Genomic DNA, 17,849 nt, shown 5'->3' with positions numbered 1-17,849 from the left:
ATCTTGCAATACAAATCCATGCAATGCAAGTTCGTGCATGTTCCAGCTGAGTTGTGAGTGACACATCTTTGCTGCAGAAGAGCTCTGTGTTTGGTAAGACAAAACAAGGCAAAATATGTAGATTTTGTTAATGTCATCCAACAAAAGGGTTGAAGGTTAAGCCAGGGTTTGTCTTGAGTTGAAAATGTAAAAAAAAAAAAAAAATCAAAAATCAAAATCATCCACCTATCATCAAGTATATTCAATTCAATCATGGTGTTGGATGGAATGGGAAACGAAGAAAAGTTCCTTTTTTGAGTTTGATAAAAATACAAAAATGTTTGTCAAGAAGTTTCTTTGTTTACAATGATTATGATTACCAAATGCCCTCACTGTTGTAACCATCATTCCAGTAACCATAAACCATACCGGACCATGTTCATGCAATTTGTTGGGTTTCCGCACCTTCCTTGGTCATACACCAATTTCTTTATTTTTTTTATGTATTCAACAATTGATTCTGAAAAAATATAAAAAGTGTAAAAAAAGTTTTCATACTCCGTAACCCTCCTCCCGACAACCGCCGGGCCGGACGGTTACGAGATTCTTTCGAGCGCAAAAGACAATCTGGTCCAACACGTATAATTTCGACAGCTAGTCACAAGATTTGCCCCATTTTTACCACTTTCAAAAATCATGACACAAATTTTAAGGGCACGAACTTAATCCTCAATGACAACGTCTAATGAGCACTCAAAACACCATTGAGAAAATATTTTTGAAGAAAAAGGACAATAAATTTACCAGATCCTGGAGCAAATTCCCAGGTTTATATTTTGAACCTGTGGCATCGCCTTGCAAACGCTTTATTTTTTGGTTGGACAAAACCATTCCGTGAAAGGGGTCTACAAGGCAGTGCGTGCACGCTGTCCGTACATTGCCCGCCGTTCACTCATTATGTTATGGTACTGGTACTGACTTGTGTGGACTTTAGTACTGTATTGTTTTATAATAGATGTTAAATTTGCATCGGGGATAAAGAATGTTAATTTTGGTTTTTACCCAAACATCGGTGTATGGGTAAAAACCAAAATTAATAATGTACTTGTTGTTTTTCACATTTACATCTTAGATGCTGCCGTGAAGTATTTTTACTCTCCACCGCATCAGCCGCAATGTCTTCAATAGAGAAACTCAGCATCCGGGGTATACGGAGCTTTGGTCATGAGGACCGAGAACGTCAAGTTATTGAATTCTTTCATCCACTCACTCTTATAACGGGGCAGAATGGTGCTGGTAAAACGGTAAGAAACCATGCTGAAAATTGAGTCCATCAATCCATGAGTTAGTTAGTCCAGGTTTGATAAATGAGAAGCGTGGTTAAAAACAGACATAACAGATGTGGAATAAAACGGAGTAGTGTGCACTCGAAGCAGCCTCATATATTGTGAGGGTTGTGGTGCGAATGCGGGAACCTGGTCGTGCAAAGATGCGGAGACAGAGAGTGTGGGAGTGATCGGCAGATGTCCTTCTTGGGAAGGTGTGGAATGGAATTGGGTCTAATTTTCCCTTTTTGAATTAATTAAATTTAGTTCAGACTATTTTTCCTTTTTCGAAAATCATCCTCCAATGACTGTGAATACGCTGGATTGTAATTGTTAATTAGTAATTTAGTGTTTGTTATTTTTGTACCCTTTATTTAGACTGTCATTGAATGTCTTAAGTACGTCTGTACTGGTGATATGCCGCCTGGAGCTAAGGGGGCTGCCTTCATCCATGACCCAAAGGTAAACAACAATAACGACAATCAACAATTACACCAACAATAACAGGAAATATTATCTGATTCTGCTTCACTATAGTTACAGTTATTGTGGCTTCTGCGGACTGGCAACCCGAACAAAGATATTGACAAACTAGAGAGAACATTAGGGCTCTAGATAGCTCAGTTGGTTAAACACGTTAAATCGTAGATTGGAGGTTCAAGTCCTACCCTAGTCAATTTTTCTTTGTTCAACCTTAAATTATTTTAAAATTTAACCAGTCAGAGGTGCCGGTCAGAAGCCATAACGGTTTTATGGTTTCTGATTGGCACCGGAACATAATTTTTTAAATTTTTGTATAAATTTTAAATCGTTATTAAATCGTTAATGTACATAAGAAAGAGAGTAGGACCAAGGACCCAGCCCTGAGGAACACCTGAATTGATAGAGCGAGTAGGAGAAGATTGACCCTTTAAGCACAACCTTCAACTTGCGGTTGGAAAGGAAGGCAGAAATTATAGCTAACATTTTCCTGACACACCATATGAATGGAGCTTGTGGAGCAGGCCAGTATGCTATACTTTGTCAAAGGCCTTTGAGATGTCTAAAGCTACAACACGAGCCTCACCCCTGCGGTCTAAGGCCATGTTCAAAAGATATTGACAAAATGGGGTGACAGCCAACTTAGGGCAAGATAGCTCAGTTGGTACTGCGTCGGCATGTTAATCAGGATGTCGTCTGTTCATATCATGCTCTAGTAAAAATTTCTATTTTCAACCTCAAATTTTATTCCAAACTTTTATTCCAAAAGTTATTAATTATATATGTCAGAATTGTTTGTGTCAGAAGTTTATTGTTGACTTCGATTTCATTTAATTTGTCCAGTTTACTGTAATATGAGCATCTTTTTGATGGATACCTACTATGATTCATATTATTTTGTAGGTAGCTCATGAGACAGAGATCAAAGCTCAGGTCAAGCTGAAGTTCAACGATGACACAGGCAAATCGGTTATCATCACAAGAAATAGCGTTGTCACTCAGAAGGTTAGAAAAGTTTAGATCTAGTAAATGTTATCGCTTATACCCTGTTCACACAAACACGCCGCTTCTACTACGATGGAAAAATGGCCGAGAGCGTCGCCAAACGTGGGCTAAATTTGGAAGGATCTCCATGAGCGTGGTTTGGTCGGGGTGGGATCTCCTAGGTCGAAAGCTGCATTCTCTCCTAGCCAAGTCGTAGCCGACAATACTCTGTGGATGTAATAAAAACACTGCATCGTCAGCACCCATAACTTTCGAAGAAGAAACAATTTCTTGGTCTGCATTGGTCTCAGTGTAATCATAGTGGCAGCGAGTCAAGGGGTTTAATGCGATAGTGCTCTGACTTGATCGGCATGGTCGGTGTACCGTGGTAGAGCTGTGAACGGGTATAAGGTATTTGACAGGACTTGTTAGGTTAAAGTTCAGTTTTTTCTCTGTCCCAGCCAAAAGGCCATTACATTTACATTGTAATGCTTTACAATAACTTGGCTAAATCTTGCAAACAATTGTTGGAGTTCAAAATTTTTTGGAGGCATTTTTGGTCTCCAAGGTATTTGTATTTTCATTATAAGCTGCTGTAATTCATCAGATTGAAATGTGCAATTGTCGAGTTGAGTCGGTTTTCAATTCACAATTCACTCATTAATCTCATAATGTTTTTATTATTATTACTAGTTGAAGAAGGCCGAGTTTAAATCTATGGAAGGAGTAATCCTCAGAACTAATGAACTTGGTGAGGTAAGATATGATTTTTGTTTTGTTTGTTTAAAGCCATTGGACACTTTCGGTAAACAGTATTGTCTAAGTCCCACACTTCATGTATCACAACTTATATATAATAACAAACCTGTGAAAATTTAGGTTCAATCGGTCATCGGAGTCGGGAGAAAATAACGGGAAAACCCATTCTTGTTTCGGCGCGTTTCGCCATGTCATGACATGTGGTTAAAATAAATCCGTAATTCTCGCTAACAAGAATTTATATTGTTGCAATGTTTTCTCAAAAAGTAAGGCATTTCATGGAACAATATTTCAAGAGAAGTCTTTCACCATTACCTTCTGTAAACCCTGTAAATTATTTGTAAATCTGTGAACTTTAAAATTTCTGTACCAAAAGTGTATAATGGCTTTAAAGCAAAATAAAATTATTGAAAATTATTGAATCACACCAGGGGTAATAATGTTGGAGTGCCATGAGATTCACCAAGTGAGGGATTGGGTGCTTTAGAAGAAGCCACTATTATTATTAAACTAAAAATCTACTCAAAGATGACTGCGATTCTAACAAATTTCTTCACTGTTCATAATTGTTACCAAACCTTTTCAGCAGGACAGGCCTGAAATTACACACAGGCCTCCATGGCCCCTGGTTATGGCTTTGGTGCCCCTTAAAATTTTCCCATTGACTTCAGGATTTTCCAATGAAAGTTCCTTGGTCTTTCAATGATTAAATTCCAGGCCTGCTTTTGAGGTAGGTTTTTTTATAACATAAAAGGAAAGTACCGCAATTGGGAAAAAATTCCAGGCCTGCTTTTGAGGTAGGTTTTTTTATAACATTAAAGGAAAGTACCGCAATTGGGAAAAAAGTGGGAAACTGTGTTATTGCATTTGTGAAACAATTCTGGGCTTATTTATTTGTTTTGTTCTGATGTCTTGTATTTTAATTTCCCCTTTTCAGAGAGTCAGCCTGAGCTCCAAATGTGCCGAGTTGGATCGTGAGGTAAACACACTTTGAAGTTCATCAACCTTTGGGTTCTGTATTTGTGTATTTCTTTCTTTAATTCTCGTACTGTCTGACCAGCCAATAATGATCACCCATTTTGGTTATTAATAATAGATAAACTGCGTCATCCTGCAGTGTGATCTCATGTATTGGATGCATCTATGCACATAGTTAACCCTTCTACTCTTTGACCATTCAATATCATCCACTGTGGTGTCGAATAATAGATACAGAACACACGTTCGCAATTCACAGTCAACCCTTTTATTTTCTGACCATTATCATCCACTGCGGTTTTGTATAATAGATAAACTATGCTATCATGCAATATGATATCATGCATGTCATGTGGTGGATGCATCTACACAGTACACAGTCAACCCTCCTACTGTCTGACCCTTCAATATCATCCACTGTGGTTTTGTATAATAGATAAACTATGCTATCATGCAATATGATATCATGCATGTCATGTGGTGGATGCATCTACACAATATACAGTCAACCCTCCTACTGTCTGACCCTTCAATATCATCTTCTGCGGTTTTGAATGATAGATAAACTATGCTATCATGCAATATGATATCATGCATGTCATGTGTTCAATGCATCTACACAATACACAGTCAACCCTCCTACTGTCTGACCCTTCAATATCATCCACTGTTGTTTTGAGTGATAGATAAACTATGCCAGCCTGCAATATGATATCATGTGGTGGTTGCACCTATACCATACACAGTCAACCCTCCTACTGTCTGACCATCCAATATCATCCACTGTGGTTTGCTATGACAGAAAAACTATGCTAGCCTGCAATATGATATCATGTGTTGAATGCATCGAATAATAGATAAACTATGCCAACATTCAATCTGATATCATGTGGTGAATGCACCTACATGGTACGCAATTTACCTATTTAGTTCTATGTACAGTTGTGCAACAGTACACAATATGCAGTTTGAATGGTTTCAAACGGTTGGACAACTCACTGTTAATGTTATCATGTGTTAATTTGGGAAATTGTTTCAGAGGCACTGAGTGCATTTTTCTGCAGTGGACTGTGCAAGTTTAAAGCACAGTTGAACTTCCGGACCAAGTTGGTCCAAACCATGTTGAGTTTGACATGTGCCTGATTCTGTTTCTTCAGATACTTTAGTTTTACATGTACATAGTTGATGGTTAAAAAAGGTTCAACACTGTTGGGCAAGTAAAATGTTACCATGAAAAAGATGAAGGTAAAATATTTATAACAAATCATGAAATCAATCCTTTTCTTCTTATTTATTAATAGATGGTGGCGTCTTTAGGGGTCTCTAAACCAGTCTTGAATAATGTCATCTTTTGTCATCAAGAAGAAGCGTGTTGGTAGGTGACTCTTGACTCATTCTCAAACATTTCAATTCACATTAAAAACAAGTTTTACCCAGTCAGTCTCCCTTTGTGGTTTATAACTTGACATTTAAGATAGGTGCTATCCCTTTAGGGTCATCTCTTTGCTGCGTCTTTCTAGGTTGTGTCCCAATAACTTAACTGTGATCCCGAGAAGTATGGCAGTCACGGTATTGTCCGTCAACATTAGGGCTAGAAGGCTTGGTGGTAGAGCACCGCTATGCCAATCCGGAGGTTGCGTGTTCAAATCCTGGCTAAGCCTCAACCGTATGGGCTGTAAAGGGGGTAACCCTGTGTCAGCCCAAGTTATCGGTGGCAACAGCCCCTGATAAAAACTTATTGCAGCCAACACCTTGGGAGTGGCCTTCAGGCCTTGTATGTCTGGTGACTTGCACAAAAAAGGAAAAAAAAGAAGGCGGCCTAAGCACTAGAAGATGCAGAATCCTAATGCAGAGGTGGGGTTTTTCCTAGATGAATAAACAACATGTGAATGTGTCCAGGAACAGACCCTGCCAGTCTGCCCACTCCTGCCAGAGCCATGCACCCAAGATGAACCTGTAAGCCATGAACTGCCATGCCAGAGACTGTGTGGAGCACTGGACGGGACTTGTGCAATGACATGATAAGAAGAACTTTTCTTTGCCCCAATATTAAAATATGACGTATGAATCTCGATTTCATTTGACAGGCCTCTGAGTGATGGAAAGTCACTGAAAGGCAAGTTTGATGAGATCTTCGCAGCAACAAGGTGAGCTGTTGATTTAGGGCTGGGAAGAGTTTGGTTAAGTTGTGAAGATTTCTGATGATTGTTGAACATATAGGGTGGGAGCCATTCTCTGTTATCTGAATCTAAAAGTTTTTAATCAAATTAAAGAGGAAGAGCTGATGGCTTCTCACTTGAAGTGTTTCCAAGTTTTTCCAAGCACTGAGAAAGGACTCTTGAAAGCACTGGTAGGCAGACATGCATTTTTCCGGGGTATTTTTACTTTTTCCCTGAAGTATGACATGATTTAAGTTTCAATTTCTGTTCTGGAAGGATGAACACCAATATCTATGTAAGGGGCTACAACCAACCAACTTGTCATCTCTCATTTGGGTGGCATGGGTAGCATAGTGGGTAAAGCGTTGTCCTCGCACTAATGTGCCCCTGGTTCTGGCTAAGGGCCATATTATGAGAGTGGAATGCACAATGATTATCTCCTACGCCATGAGGGTTTTTCTCTGGACACTCTGGTTTTCCTCCATCCAGAAAAAATGAAAAACAATTTTTGTGCTTTGTGGTCATTTACAGGTCACTGTGGCAGTCCGATTCTTCCAAGGGTGCCCTTGAATGTCTGCAACTTGAACATGATTTAGCCTAGTCCTTCGCTATACGCCTCTCTTAATATTTATGCATGACGTCATAATTCTTACCCAAAATGAGGCTATGGGCGCAAGTCCGCCACCACTTGCAGTGGCTGCACCCATCGCCTCATTTTGGGGTAGCATTGTGACGTACCTCATGCATAAATATTAAGAGAGGTGTATTCAGCTTCTCAGCAGCGAGTTAGGATGATTAGCCTTTCAAATTATTATTGAAGTAAACAATCTTGGTAAATGCTAATGTTTGTTTGGACAGATACATCAAAGCATTGGAGGTCATCAGGAAGCTAAGATCAGAGCAGGTGAGTTTTTGGTGGAAGCGGAAGAAGGGACAGGGGTTATGCATTCTTGGCATAGGCTGGAAAGCCCCTTAGGCTGGAAAGCCCCTTAGGCTGGAAAGCCATAGGTCCTGTGTGTTCTGAAATGCTTGTAAAAGAACCCAGTTACACTTATTGCGAAGAGAAGGGCGTTTGGTTAGAAGGATTTTCTGTCAGTGGCTACGCCGTGCACCGCAGTACCTTGTAAACCTTTATAAGGTGCTACAAAAATCGCTCTCCTAATTCATAAACCTGAGCACCCCACGTTTTTTCTTCTGTGAAGCTTGTTGGCTAGATAAACCCATTAGCCATGTTTAGGACAAACTTGTACACAGTTTTATTATTAATTACACCTAGTGTCAGGAAAAAACTTCCTTTCTGACAAGAATCAAAAATTTAGATTGTAAACATTCAGTATCTTTAGAGGGATACATGATTTGTCCATTCTGTATTATTTACTTTTCTGTTTATTATCCCTACAGAATACCAGCATTCGTGAGTTTAAGACCGATGTGAAATACCTGAAGGAACGGAAAGACAAGGTCAAAGAGGTCAGTGGAAGACTTTTTAAGCAACTTGGATCCAAACCATGTTGTATATTTTCTGTGTAACAGCTCAACCATGGACAGTCTTCTTCTGGTCATGTCCAAGCACATGCTAAACACAATTCAGCCAATACCAAATACTGAGTGTCGTAGCTGAGTGGATAAGAGTAAAAGAACTCGGTATACTTTTGAACAGAGACAGGTTTCGCCTTGGTGTTTCTGGTTTGATTGGCAGCGTGTTGCCCCATGGCACCTTTCTATAGTGCTCTGTAAGAGGAGTAGGTTTCATAGTTAACAGTAGTCCCATATACCTTGCAGCATTCTATGTATTAAAGCGCCCCTGACTAAGAGACGGATATGTGCGCTGTATAAGAAGCCAGTATTATTATTTGTAATAAAGTGAATGATGGTCACAATCTTTGTTTGTATCACATGATTCATTTGGCACTGATTGTTTTTTACAATTAGCTGAGTTCGGAGCTAGAGTTGAAGAAAACGACGCTGAGTGCTGCTAAGGAGTCTGTCAACCACATCACGAAAGAGTTACACCCATTGGGGGTAGGTAACTGTTAACCTACAAATAGTACCTGTTTGATGTCACACAGTGTTAAGTCAGCCGTTCTTTGGAAGGAGGGATGCTGTGATGTACAATTTTTGAATGCACAACTATGCATTATGGTTTATACCACATGCGACACGAGTTAAGGCCCGGTCACACAGGCCTCGATAGCAAGACCAAAAACGAGAACGTTAAAAATGCCATTCCTAGATTGGTTGAATAAGCATTGGCGTATTCTGTGTGGAGCAATTCAACTAATAGAATACGTTCTCTTTGCGTCGTTATCTTTATCATTTTTGTTATCGCTGCAATGTGACTCGGCCTTTAGCCGTCTTGACAAAGATAATTCAGAACATGAAGTCGAAAAACACATTCTCCAGTGTCCAGTTTTTTGAGCAACAGATTCTGAGTGATAAACCGCTACGGTCTTGTAGATATCCCCCCAAAATTTGAGCCGTGACTGTATATACAATACAATACAATACAATGGGTTTTTATATAGCGCCATTTCATTTAGACCACAGAACCTGTGCTTTCTGAATCTATTGGTGGAAAAATCAACACAAAAATCTTATGGGATTCGAACCCAGGGCCTTTTGTGTTCTTTGCTTTTCTTTTAGCAAACACAGTGAAGACGCCCTTTATAATAAACCACAAGTGAAAACCTAAAACGTTGTAATCTACAGACCAATTTGTTTTCTCCTTTTTTTATATTTTTTTTATATATATTTATTTTTACAACAGACACGGATTCATGAGATTGAGGATCGAGAGGAGGAAATCAATCTCCTGAGCACAGAAGTTGGTAAGAAAAAAATATCCCTAAGAAAATGTTCAAAAACTTTCTCAAAAGCTAAGCAAAAACTCCCTAGAAGACTCTGCTAGGGTTGAAATGTCAGGCTGCCAGGCAGTTTTAATTGTTCTTGTTTATAATTAAATTGAAAATAAGAGTTTTCTTGATAATCAATTTCTTCATCTCTTACTGATGATGTTTTTACCTCAATATTGCTCATCTCTTTCCAGCCAAACGCAAAGCGGAGAAAACTCAGATGGACAAGAACAAGCAAGAGATTGAAGACAACTTGGAGTTTATCTTCCAAGGTTTGTACAACAATATTTAATATTTCTTCCCCTTTGGATGTAGAAATTACCCCTATGATCAATGTAGTATGTTGCCTGCCGGAAAGACCACGGAATGTACAAGGACACTTGTGTAAGTAAAGGTTACGTGAATGCATGCGTATGCCCTCCCTCTCTATCGTATTTTAGGAGCGGTCATGGGTGCAGTACTGGATGTGAATTCATAAATCCTTGTAAAGCTACAGGCCTGCTTTGATTATGGCGACCCAGCCCCTTAAATTATTATCATAAAACCTTACTTGGTCACAATTAAAGGGGAGAGGTTGATGGTATAAAACATTGTGAGAAACGGCTCCCTTTGAAGTGCCATAGCTTCTAGAAAGAAGTAATTTTCCATGAATTTGATTTCGATACCTCAGAATTAGTTGTTGAGCATGTTGAGGTCTTGAAATCAAGCATCTGAAAGTACACAACTTCCTGTGACAAGGGTGTTTTTTCTTTCATTATATCTTACAACTTCTACGACCAATTTCGTTCTAATTTCACAGGTTTGTTATTTTATGCATATGTGGAGATACACCAAGTGCGAAGACTGGTCATTGACAATTACCAAAAGTGTCCGGTGTCTTTAAGGCACTTTATGGTTGTCATTATCATCATCATATCAAGCGAACTCTGGCATTTTGTCATCATCATATCAAGCCAACTCTGGCATTTTGTCATCATCATCATCATATCAAGCCAACTCTGGCATTTTGTCATCATCATCATCATATCAAGCCAACTCTGGCATTTTGTCATCATCATCATCATATCAAGCCAACTCTGGCATTTTGTCATCATCATAATCATATCAAGCAAACTCTGGCATTTTGTCATCATCATCATCATATCAAGCAAACTCTGCAGTTGGTCCTCATCATCAGGCAATAGCAAGCAAACCGTGGCATTTTGGTCATCAGCATCAGCTATATCAAGCAAACTCTGGCATTTTGTCATCATCATCATCATATCAAGCCAACTCTAGCATTTGTCATCATCATCATCATATCAAGCAAACTCTGGCATTTTGTCATCATCATCATCATATCAAGCCAACTCTGGCATTTTGTCATTATCATCATCATATCAAGCGAACTCTGGCATTTTTGACAACAGTTCTCCACGATTGCTGGTTTATGTTAGGTCACAGCGGTTAATGCCAGAGTCGCGCTCCAGGGTCTACACAATGTTGTTGCAGAACACCCTCTTGATCTTTTGCCATGTTGAGACTCCCAGAGCAAAACTAGGTGGGCCATCTCGTGTTTGCTTCTCTTACTCTTGTTATTTGTCACTTATGTGTATATTTTTCCATCAGGTACAAATGATGAGCTTCGAACAATTTTCCAAGAGCACCAGGCAAAGAATGAAGAGAAAGAAAAACAATACGCCCAGGTATGCCATAGTTTGCTCACATTTCCCTATGATATGATCATTTAAGGTTCTTAGTAAAATTGTTTCTACCACTAAGTAAATATTTTCCTCACAAAGAGGCTAATTTTTTACGTGTCAGGTAAATTTGTGTGACTGACTGTTAAAATAAAATTCAACTCCTGTGGGAATTTTAATTTTCAATTTAATAATTGTTCAATGGCTAGACGGAGAAGAAGCTCAGCAGGCTTGGAAGTAGTCTTCAACAGGTTAACGATAAGAAATCACAACTTCTGCTGAAACAAGGAGAGCTGGGAACAGAGCATAAGGTAAGAGAGTTCATTAGGTGCTGGATATGTGGCTTGGATTCATTAATGACAAAGTTGAATTGTAGAAGGGAACCTTACAGTTTGTGTTTTTTAAATGTTATAAAACACAAGGAAACAAAGATATTGACAAAATAGGGAGACCGCCAACATAGGACTAGATAGCTCAGTTGATAGAGCGCTGGCTCATTAATCAGGAGGTCATTCGTTGGAGTCCCAGTTGAGTCAAATTTTCTTTGTTCAAACCCAAATAATTTATATTTTTGTTTGATTAACAGCAACATCTTGAAACGATCAAGAAGCGCGATAGAAGGATTCAAAAGGTTGCCTCGGACATGCAGTTTGCTGGTGAGTTTGACAATCAACAATCTTACCTTTTGCGTAGTTTGGCATGTTAGTCGGATAAATCCATCTGTTGGGCTGATTCAAAGGGTCTGTTCACTTTTGGTAATGATTCTGAAAATTAATGGCAATAAAATTAAACCTTGTCAGAATTACAGCAGCTTTGGATAGTTATAACGCATTTGAGAAACTTTTCACTTTGAAGTACTGTGGTTATTCCCCCCAAATTTGTATCTTAGAAGCGATAAAAACAGTAATGTTTCTCAGATTGTGTATTCCAATCAGGGATTATTTTTCCTGCGTAGACATAAGTGCTCCAGATATTCTGCAATATCTCAAAAACGCAACCACCTTTTGAAATGATATTTTCACAGGCTACCTTTATGGTATATATTTTACAACTTGTTTGGATTGAAACAAACAGTGGGTTTCAATTACCAAACATTTACAATCCCTCTATAAAGTTATAGAAAGGTTTGCGGTAATACCATTTAATGACTATCCCTAATGAGTTTGGGGTGGTTCTGAAAAGAACTGCTGGTTTCAACTCGACGTTTCGATCAGTATGCTCTGATCGTCTTCTGGAGAAAGCTGGACTGTGATGCTGCATGCTGCTTAAGTACTGGGGAGGCAGATTAGCTTGGTGCATGAAGGCAGGAAATAGAGATGGGGAATGGAGCTCAGTGATGCGTGGTGAAACTGGATCCTGCTCTGGAGCCTTGGGTGGTGTGTGGGGGGTGTGTGGGGGGTGTGTGCTCACTGAACTGTGTCAGTTATTAGAATAATAATGATATATAATAGTGAAATACTTAAAGGCGCTTCACAGATGGATAAATAGCTACAGAGTGAAAAGGAATACTAAAAGTGGACAAAACGAATACTTTAAACAAAGTTTTTTTATATAACTCGGCAAAAAATCAATTTGCTACAACATAGAACAGTACAAAGAAATCAACAATAAGTATGCAGGATTCAACAGGATTCGGACAGGAGTGACTCTGTCTTCAAAATGTATGTTTTTATCCACAACTTGTTGTTTTATTTCACTTAGGATTCACCGGTACTGTCTTCTCCGATGAGAAAGTGGAGGAATTCGTTGAGTTGATGGATGAGGAGCTGAAGAAAATTGATGCAGAGGGCAAGGAGTTACTGGTAATTAAAAGTTAAACTATAATTGGCAACTAAACTAAACTATAACTAGCAACTTATCGCGAAGAGAAGGGGCTCGTCCCGGTGTTCCTGGCCTGATCGGCAGCATATTGTGCCACAGCACCCTGTAAACCATTACATGGTGCTTTAAAGGAATAGGTTTCATACTCCAAAATGCAGCTCCACTTACCTTATCTTAACGGTGTGATCAAGAGCTATATAAGATTATTATTATTAGTATTAATTTGTCTATGTTTGTTTCAGGCTCAGTACAGAAGTAAAGAAGGGGGTTTAGAAACTCAACTTCAGGAGTTCCGGGACACCAAGACGAAGCTGCAACATACCGTACAGATGAAGAGCGATATGACAGTAAGTTTAGAGATCAAAAGAGCCAATTGGAATCAATCATCAAAGGGGCCAAATCTTTGGGTTCATTTTAATTTTTTAATTTTGTATTATTCAGCATCCAAACAACAGGATGGATACAAAATTTTTACATATGAAACAGTGAAATGTAAAAATAAATTATAGGAAATAAACAAAACATAAAAACCTGCACAAGGCAAGGAGATTGGGATATTGGGTTGAGAAATGGTTCATACTTCACAACACAGCAAAGAGAAGCGAGTTTATGTTTTGCAAACAATCACTAGGCGCTGTTTTCCCAATTGTAATATTAAGAGTGTTCATGAATGCATGTTGTTGTTGTTGTTGTTTGGGTTGGTGAAGTGGTATCATTCCTCAACTTCCACTTCTATGGCCCTTGGTTTGAATACCACCTGGGGCACTATGTTGAATGGGTTTTAAGACCTAATGGCATGGGTTTTCTTTGGATTAAATCTCTGTGATTTTTCTCCCACATCTAAAACTGATGAAACTTCCTTCATTGTCTTCTCTACATGGTGTTTTTTTCTAGTAAAGTGATTCACTTCGAATTTATCGTGTTCTTGGCTTCACAACCAGAATAAATGAAATGAAATGAAGAGACCTCGGCAGTCTATCTAAGGAGTCTATTAAGCTGTTTCTGGAAAGGCAACTTCTGCTACATCTATGGCTAGATCGTTCGCGCTTCCTTTTCTTTAACACTGGCAGAAGCGCTGATCAAGAAGTAGCTGTAGCCAAACTCGCTGTTTCAGCAATGGCCTTCAGTCTGTTTCTTTCAATAATTAAAAGTAATGATGGATTCCATTTTGTGTTTCAGACAAAGAACAAGGATGAGTTAAAGCGCATCAATCATCAGTTGAGTCGAGTAGAAGCCAGCGCTCATCAATTGCGAGAGCTGGAGGAAGAACTCAAGAGAGCTGTGAGAAAATCAAACGAGTTTTTAAAATTATTTATTAATCAAGCATTCAAACCTAATAACCTTTTGCCAGCTGTAAGAAACTCAAACGAGTAGCTCACCTTTTAATTTTTTTAATTTTTTTAATTTTTATTTTATTTTTATCTATAGTGCACATCGGTGTATGGGTAAAAAAAAAAAAAAATAGCTCACCTTTGATTTTATTTTTTTGAAGAACTAATCCATTTCCCTTCCCTTCTCATGTAAGGAAATCAAACGAGTAGTTCTTTTGTTTCATCAAGTATTCAATACTCATAACTCATAACATTTTGTTTTCTGGAAGAGTTAATTCATTTCCAATGAGTTTTCAAGCATTTTCAAATGGTTAAAATTGGGTTGAATTTATTGATGACATTTTAGGAGAGTGAGTTGAAGGAAGCTGAGAGTGCCATGGACTTGGACAAACTCAGACGGGAAGTCCAGAAACTTCAGACGGAGAAACAAACACATGACACTGAAATGAGTCAATTAAGGTACATTATGAATTACGGATCTTAATATTGTTCTTCTACAATACGTCCATTTTGTAATGAATGTTTTCCAACATTTTGAATAGCCCAAATCGCCCAATCCAAGGCGACGTATCCCTTTAAATTCATTGTTCGATTTTTCTGTTTTCATTTGACTCAATTGGTCATTGTTGATGCAAGAGATAATGATTTATAAAAACACCCTTGTTGCACAAAATTGTGTGTTTACAGATGCCTTAAAATGCTGCAGGCCTGAAATATTTTATTAAAATTTCAGTGAGAAATGACCTCTTTCTTACTTAATAGAGGGAGCCGTTTCTCACAATGTTTAATCATATCAACAGCTCTCCATTGCTTGTTACCAAGTAAGTTTTAATATTACAAATTGTAATTATACAAATTTCCTAGTGCCTTTAAGGGATTAAATTAAAGGAGTAACTAATGTTTGTCTCATTCTTTGGCAGCAATGAGATGTCAGCGATATCATTACAATCCAAGGCACGAGCTCAGCTAGAGATACTTCAGAAAGATAAGAACGCCAAGGAAGATCAAATCAGAAAGATGTAAGAAAGTTGAGAGCAAGTTACAAACTTCTTCAGTTTCTTTCAAATATTTGTTTTATAATCAACTGTTTCTTGGAGGATGGTTTTAATAACCAATGGTAAAAATGATGGGGATTAGAGAATGCAAGTTAAAATAGTTAAAAAAAGCTACAAACTTGACTGGCTATTTTCCAGTCACCCTATAGTTTACCACTGGTTCTTTTCAGAACCCACACTACTTAAGAGGGATTTTTACATGATTAACAGCAAAGTTTGAAATCCTACTTTATTGTTTCACAGTCGGGGTCGTCATGAGGAAGATGTGAATCGTCTCTTGGGTCACTTCCCTACAGATGACATCAGAAACAAACTTGCTGATTATCTCATGTAAGTAATACGAGCTGAATGCGCCGTAGCACTCTGAACCCTTACAAGGTGCTGCTGAATGCGCCGTAGCACTCTGTAAACCCTTACAAGGTGCTGCTGAATGCGCCGTAGCACTCTGTAAACCCTTACAAGGTGCTGCTGAATGCGCCGTAGCACTCTGTAAACCTTACAAGGTGCTGCTGAATGTGCCGTAGCACTCTGTAAACCCTTACAAGGTGCTGCTGAATGCGCCGTAGCACTCTGAACCCTTACAAGGTGCTGCTGAATGCGCCGTAGCACTCTGAACCCTTACAAGGTGCTGCTGAATGCGCCGTAGCACTCTGTAAACCCTTACAAGGTGCTGCTGAACGCGCCGTAGCACTCTGTAAACCCTTACAAGGTGCTGCTGAATGCGCCGTAGCACTCTGTAAACCCTTACAAGGTGCTGCTGAATGCGCCGTAGCACTCTGAACCCTTACAAGGTGCTGCTGAATGCGCCGTAGCACTCTGAACCCTTACAAGGTGCTGCTGAATGCGCCGTTGCACTCTGAACCCTTACAAGGTGCTGCTGAATGCGCCGTAGCACTCTGTAAACCCTTACAAGGTGCTGCTGAATGCGCCGTAGCACTCTGTAAACCCTTACAAGGTGCTGCTGAATGCGCCGTAGCACTCTGTAAACCCTTACAAGGTGCTGCTGAATGCGCCGTAGCACTCTGAACCCTTACAAGGTGCTGCTGAATGCGCCGTAGCACTCTGTAAACCCTTACAAGGTGCTGCTGAATGCGCCGTAGCACTCTGTAAACCCTTACAAGGTGCTGCTGAATGCGCCGTAGCACTCTGTAAACCCTTACAAGGTGCTGCTGAATGCGCCGTAGCACTCTGTAAACCCTTACAAGGTGCTGCTGAATGCGCCGTAGCACTCTGTAAACCCTTACAAGGTGCTACATATATACTTGGGTCTTTCTGTATAAATGTATAAAATAAACGCCTTGAGTGCCTTGTTGGTAGATACGTGTGTTGTATAAGACTTTATTATAATTTATTTCTGCCTGCTATGCTTCCCACTTGACGTAGTGACCAAATGCAACATTTTTGCAAATTGTCACAAAAAAACAAATACATATTAATTTTGGTTTTTACCCATACACCGATGTGTGTTAGCACTGTATACTCAGTACTTTCCCGAGTCCTGTGAAAAAATTTCACAGGCATGTTACTCGGGTGGGATTCGAACCCACGACCCTTGCAATTCTAGAGCAGTGATGTGTTTCTGCTTTTCATTTATGCTTCCCATAGTTTTCCAACCTTGATTGGCAAAAACTTGGGCAGTGACATTGCAAAAAAAAGCTATATCGCTATTTACGTAGGCCTGGCAGACAAGTAGAATTTATTACTTGACTAGTCCTACCTCATTAATAGTCATGACTTTGACACTTGTCGCGACTAATTTTTAAGGCGGCAAATGTTTGTTGCAGGTGCAAAATAGTAAAATTCACGCTGAAGGATGTGTCACTGATGTTGATTGTGTAAAATATGTTGTCGTGAATAGTCCTGAGTGATGCAATTGGTTCACCAAACAGGTAGTGGCGATTATTTTTGTAGTAGTTGTGGTAGTTAAGACTCAACTAAGCAATCAATAGTCGCGACTGCGACCTTAGACGCACAACAAGTTGCCCAGGCTTAACTTTTCTATTTTAAATGTCATAGGTCAAGGGATGCTGAGGTGAAGAACCATTTGTCGGCAGTGCAGAGAATCCGTGGTCAGTTGTCAACCAAGGAAGCTAACAGGAAAATGATCATGTGAGTAACCATGCAACTTCTCAGGCAACCTGAGTAACCATGCAACTTCTCAGGCAACCTGAGTAACCATGCAACTTCTCAGGCAACCTGAGTAACCATGCAACTTCTCAGGCAACCTCTAGGCTTATTTCCTCTACTCTATTTGTGGGTGTGGTTTTTGTGCCATCGAATAGACTGTGTAAGTCTCGCATGTATTATACACAGCATGATATTTCTTCTACTTCAGGCTGATTTCCGATATCTTTTTTCTGCCCAGAAAGCTTCAAGCGTCATTTACAGTTAAATCAACTAAAATCAACTATTATTAAGGGGTCTATACACTTTTTCCTAGCACAAAA

General features: G+C 39.3%; 1 protein-coding gene across 2 annotated transcripts in view; it reads left to right on the top strand.

The window, feature by feature from the left end:
- Nucleotides 1-8: 8 nt before the first annotated feature.
- The window catches only part of LOC117305673 (DNA repair protein RAD50-like), a 38,627-nt gene continuing 20,786 nt past the window's right edge, over nt 9-17,849 (top strand). Inside the window, exons 1-23 of one of the 2 annotated variants that reach the window (XM_033790534.1) lie at nt 9-93; nt 1,112-1,283; nt 1,683-1,766; nt 2,688-2,789; nt 3,462-3,524; nt 4,465-4,506; nt 5,807-5,880; nt 6,593-6,652; nt 7,523-7,568; nt 8,066-8,134; nt 8,597-8,686; nt 9,432-9,492; nt 9,711-9,788; nt 11,125-11,201; nt 11,405-11,506; nt 11,782-11,851; nt 12,897-12,997; nt 13,259-13,363; nt 14,196-14,297; nt 14,694-14,806; nt 15,268-15,366; nt 15,646-15,732; nt 17,419-17,511. In XM_033790534.1, the coding sequence (XP_033646425.1) occupies nt 1,155-1,283; nt 1,683-1,766; nt 2,688-2,789; nt 3,462-3,524; nt 4,465-4,506; nt 5,807-5,880; nt 6,593-6,652; nt 7,523-7,568; nt 8,066-8,134; nt 8,597-8,686; nt 9,432-9,492; nt 9,711-9,788; nt 11,125-11,201; nt 11,405-11,506; nt 11,782-11,851; nt 12,897-12,997; nt 13,259-13,363; nt 14,196-14,297; nt 14,694-14,806; nt 15,268-15,366; nt 15,646-15,732; nt 17,419-17,511 (1,847 nt within the window). In that variant the 5' untranslated portion in view covers nt 9-93; nt 1,112-1,154. The remainder of the gene's footprint in view (nt 94-1,111; nt 1,284-1,682; nt 1,767-2,687; nt 2,790-3,461; nt 3,525-4,464; nt 4,507-5,806; nt 5,881-6,592; nt 6,653-7,522; nt 7,569-8,065; nt 8,135-8,596; nt 8,687-9,431; nt 9,493-9,710; nt 9,789-11,124; nt 11,202-11,404; nt 11,507-11,781; nt 11,852-12,896; nt 12,998-13,258; nt 13,364-14,195; nt 14,298-14,693; nt 14,807-15,267; nt 15,367-15,645; nt 15,733-17,418; nt 17,512-17,849) is intronic. The other variant, XM_033790533.1, reaches the window with a different exon arrangement.

The sequence above is a fragment of the Asterias rubens genome, unplaced genomic scaffold (genome assembly GCF_902459465.1).
Source record: "Asterias rubens unplaced genomic scaffold, eAstRub1.3, whole genome shotgun sequence".
Classification (NCBI taxonomy): Eukaryota; Metazoa; Echinodermata; class Asteroidea; order Forcipulatida; family Asteriidae; genus Asterias; species Asterias rubens.
Note: the sequence above shows the minus strand (reverse complement) of the source record. Positions and strands in the feature narration are given on the sequence as shown.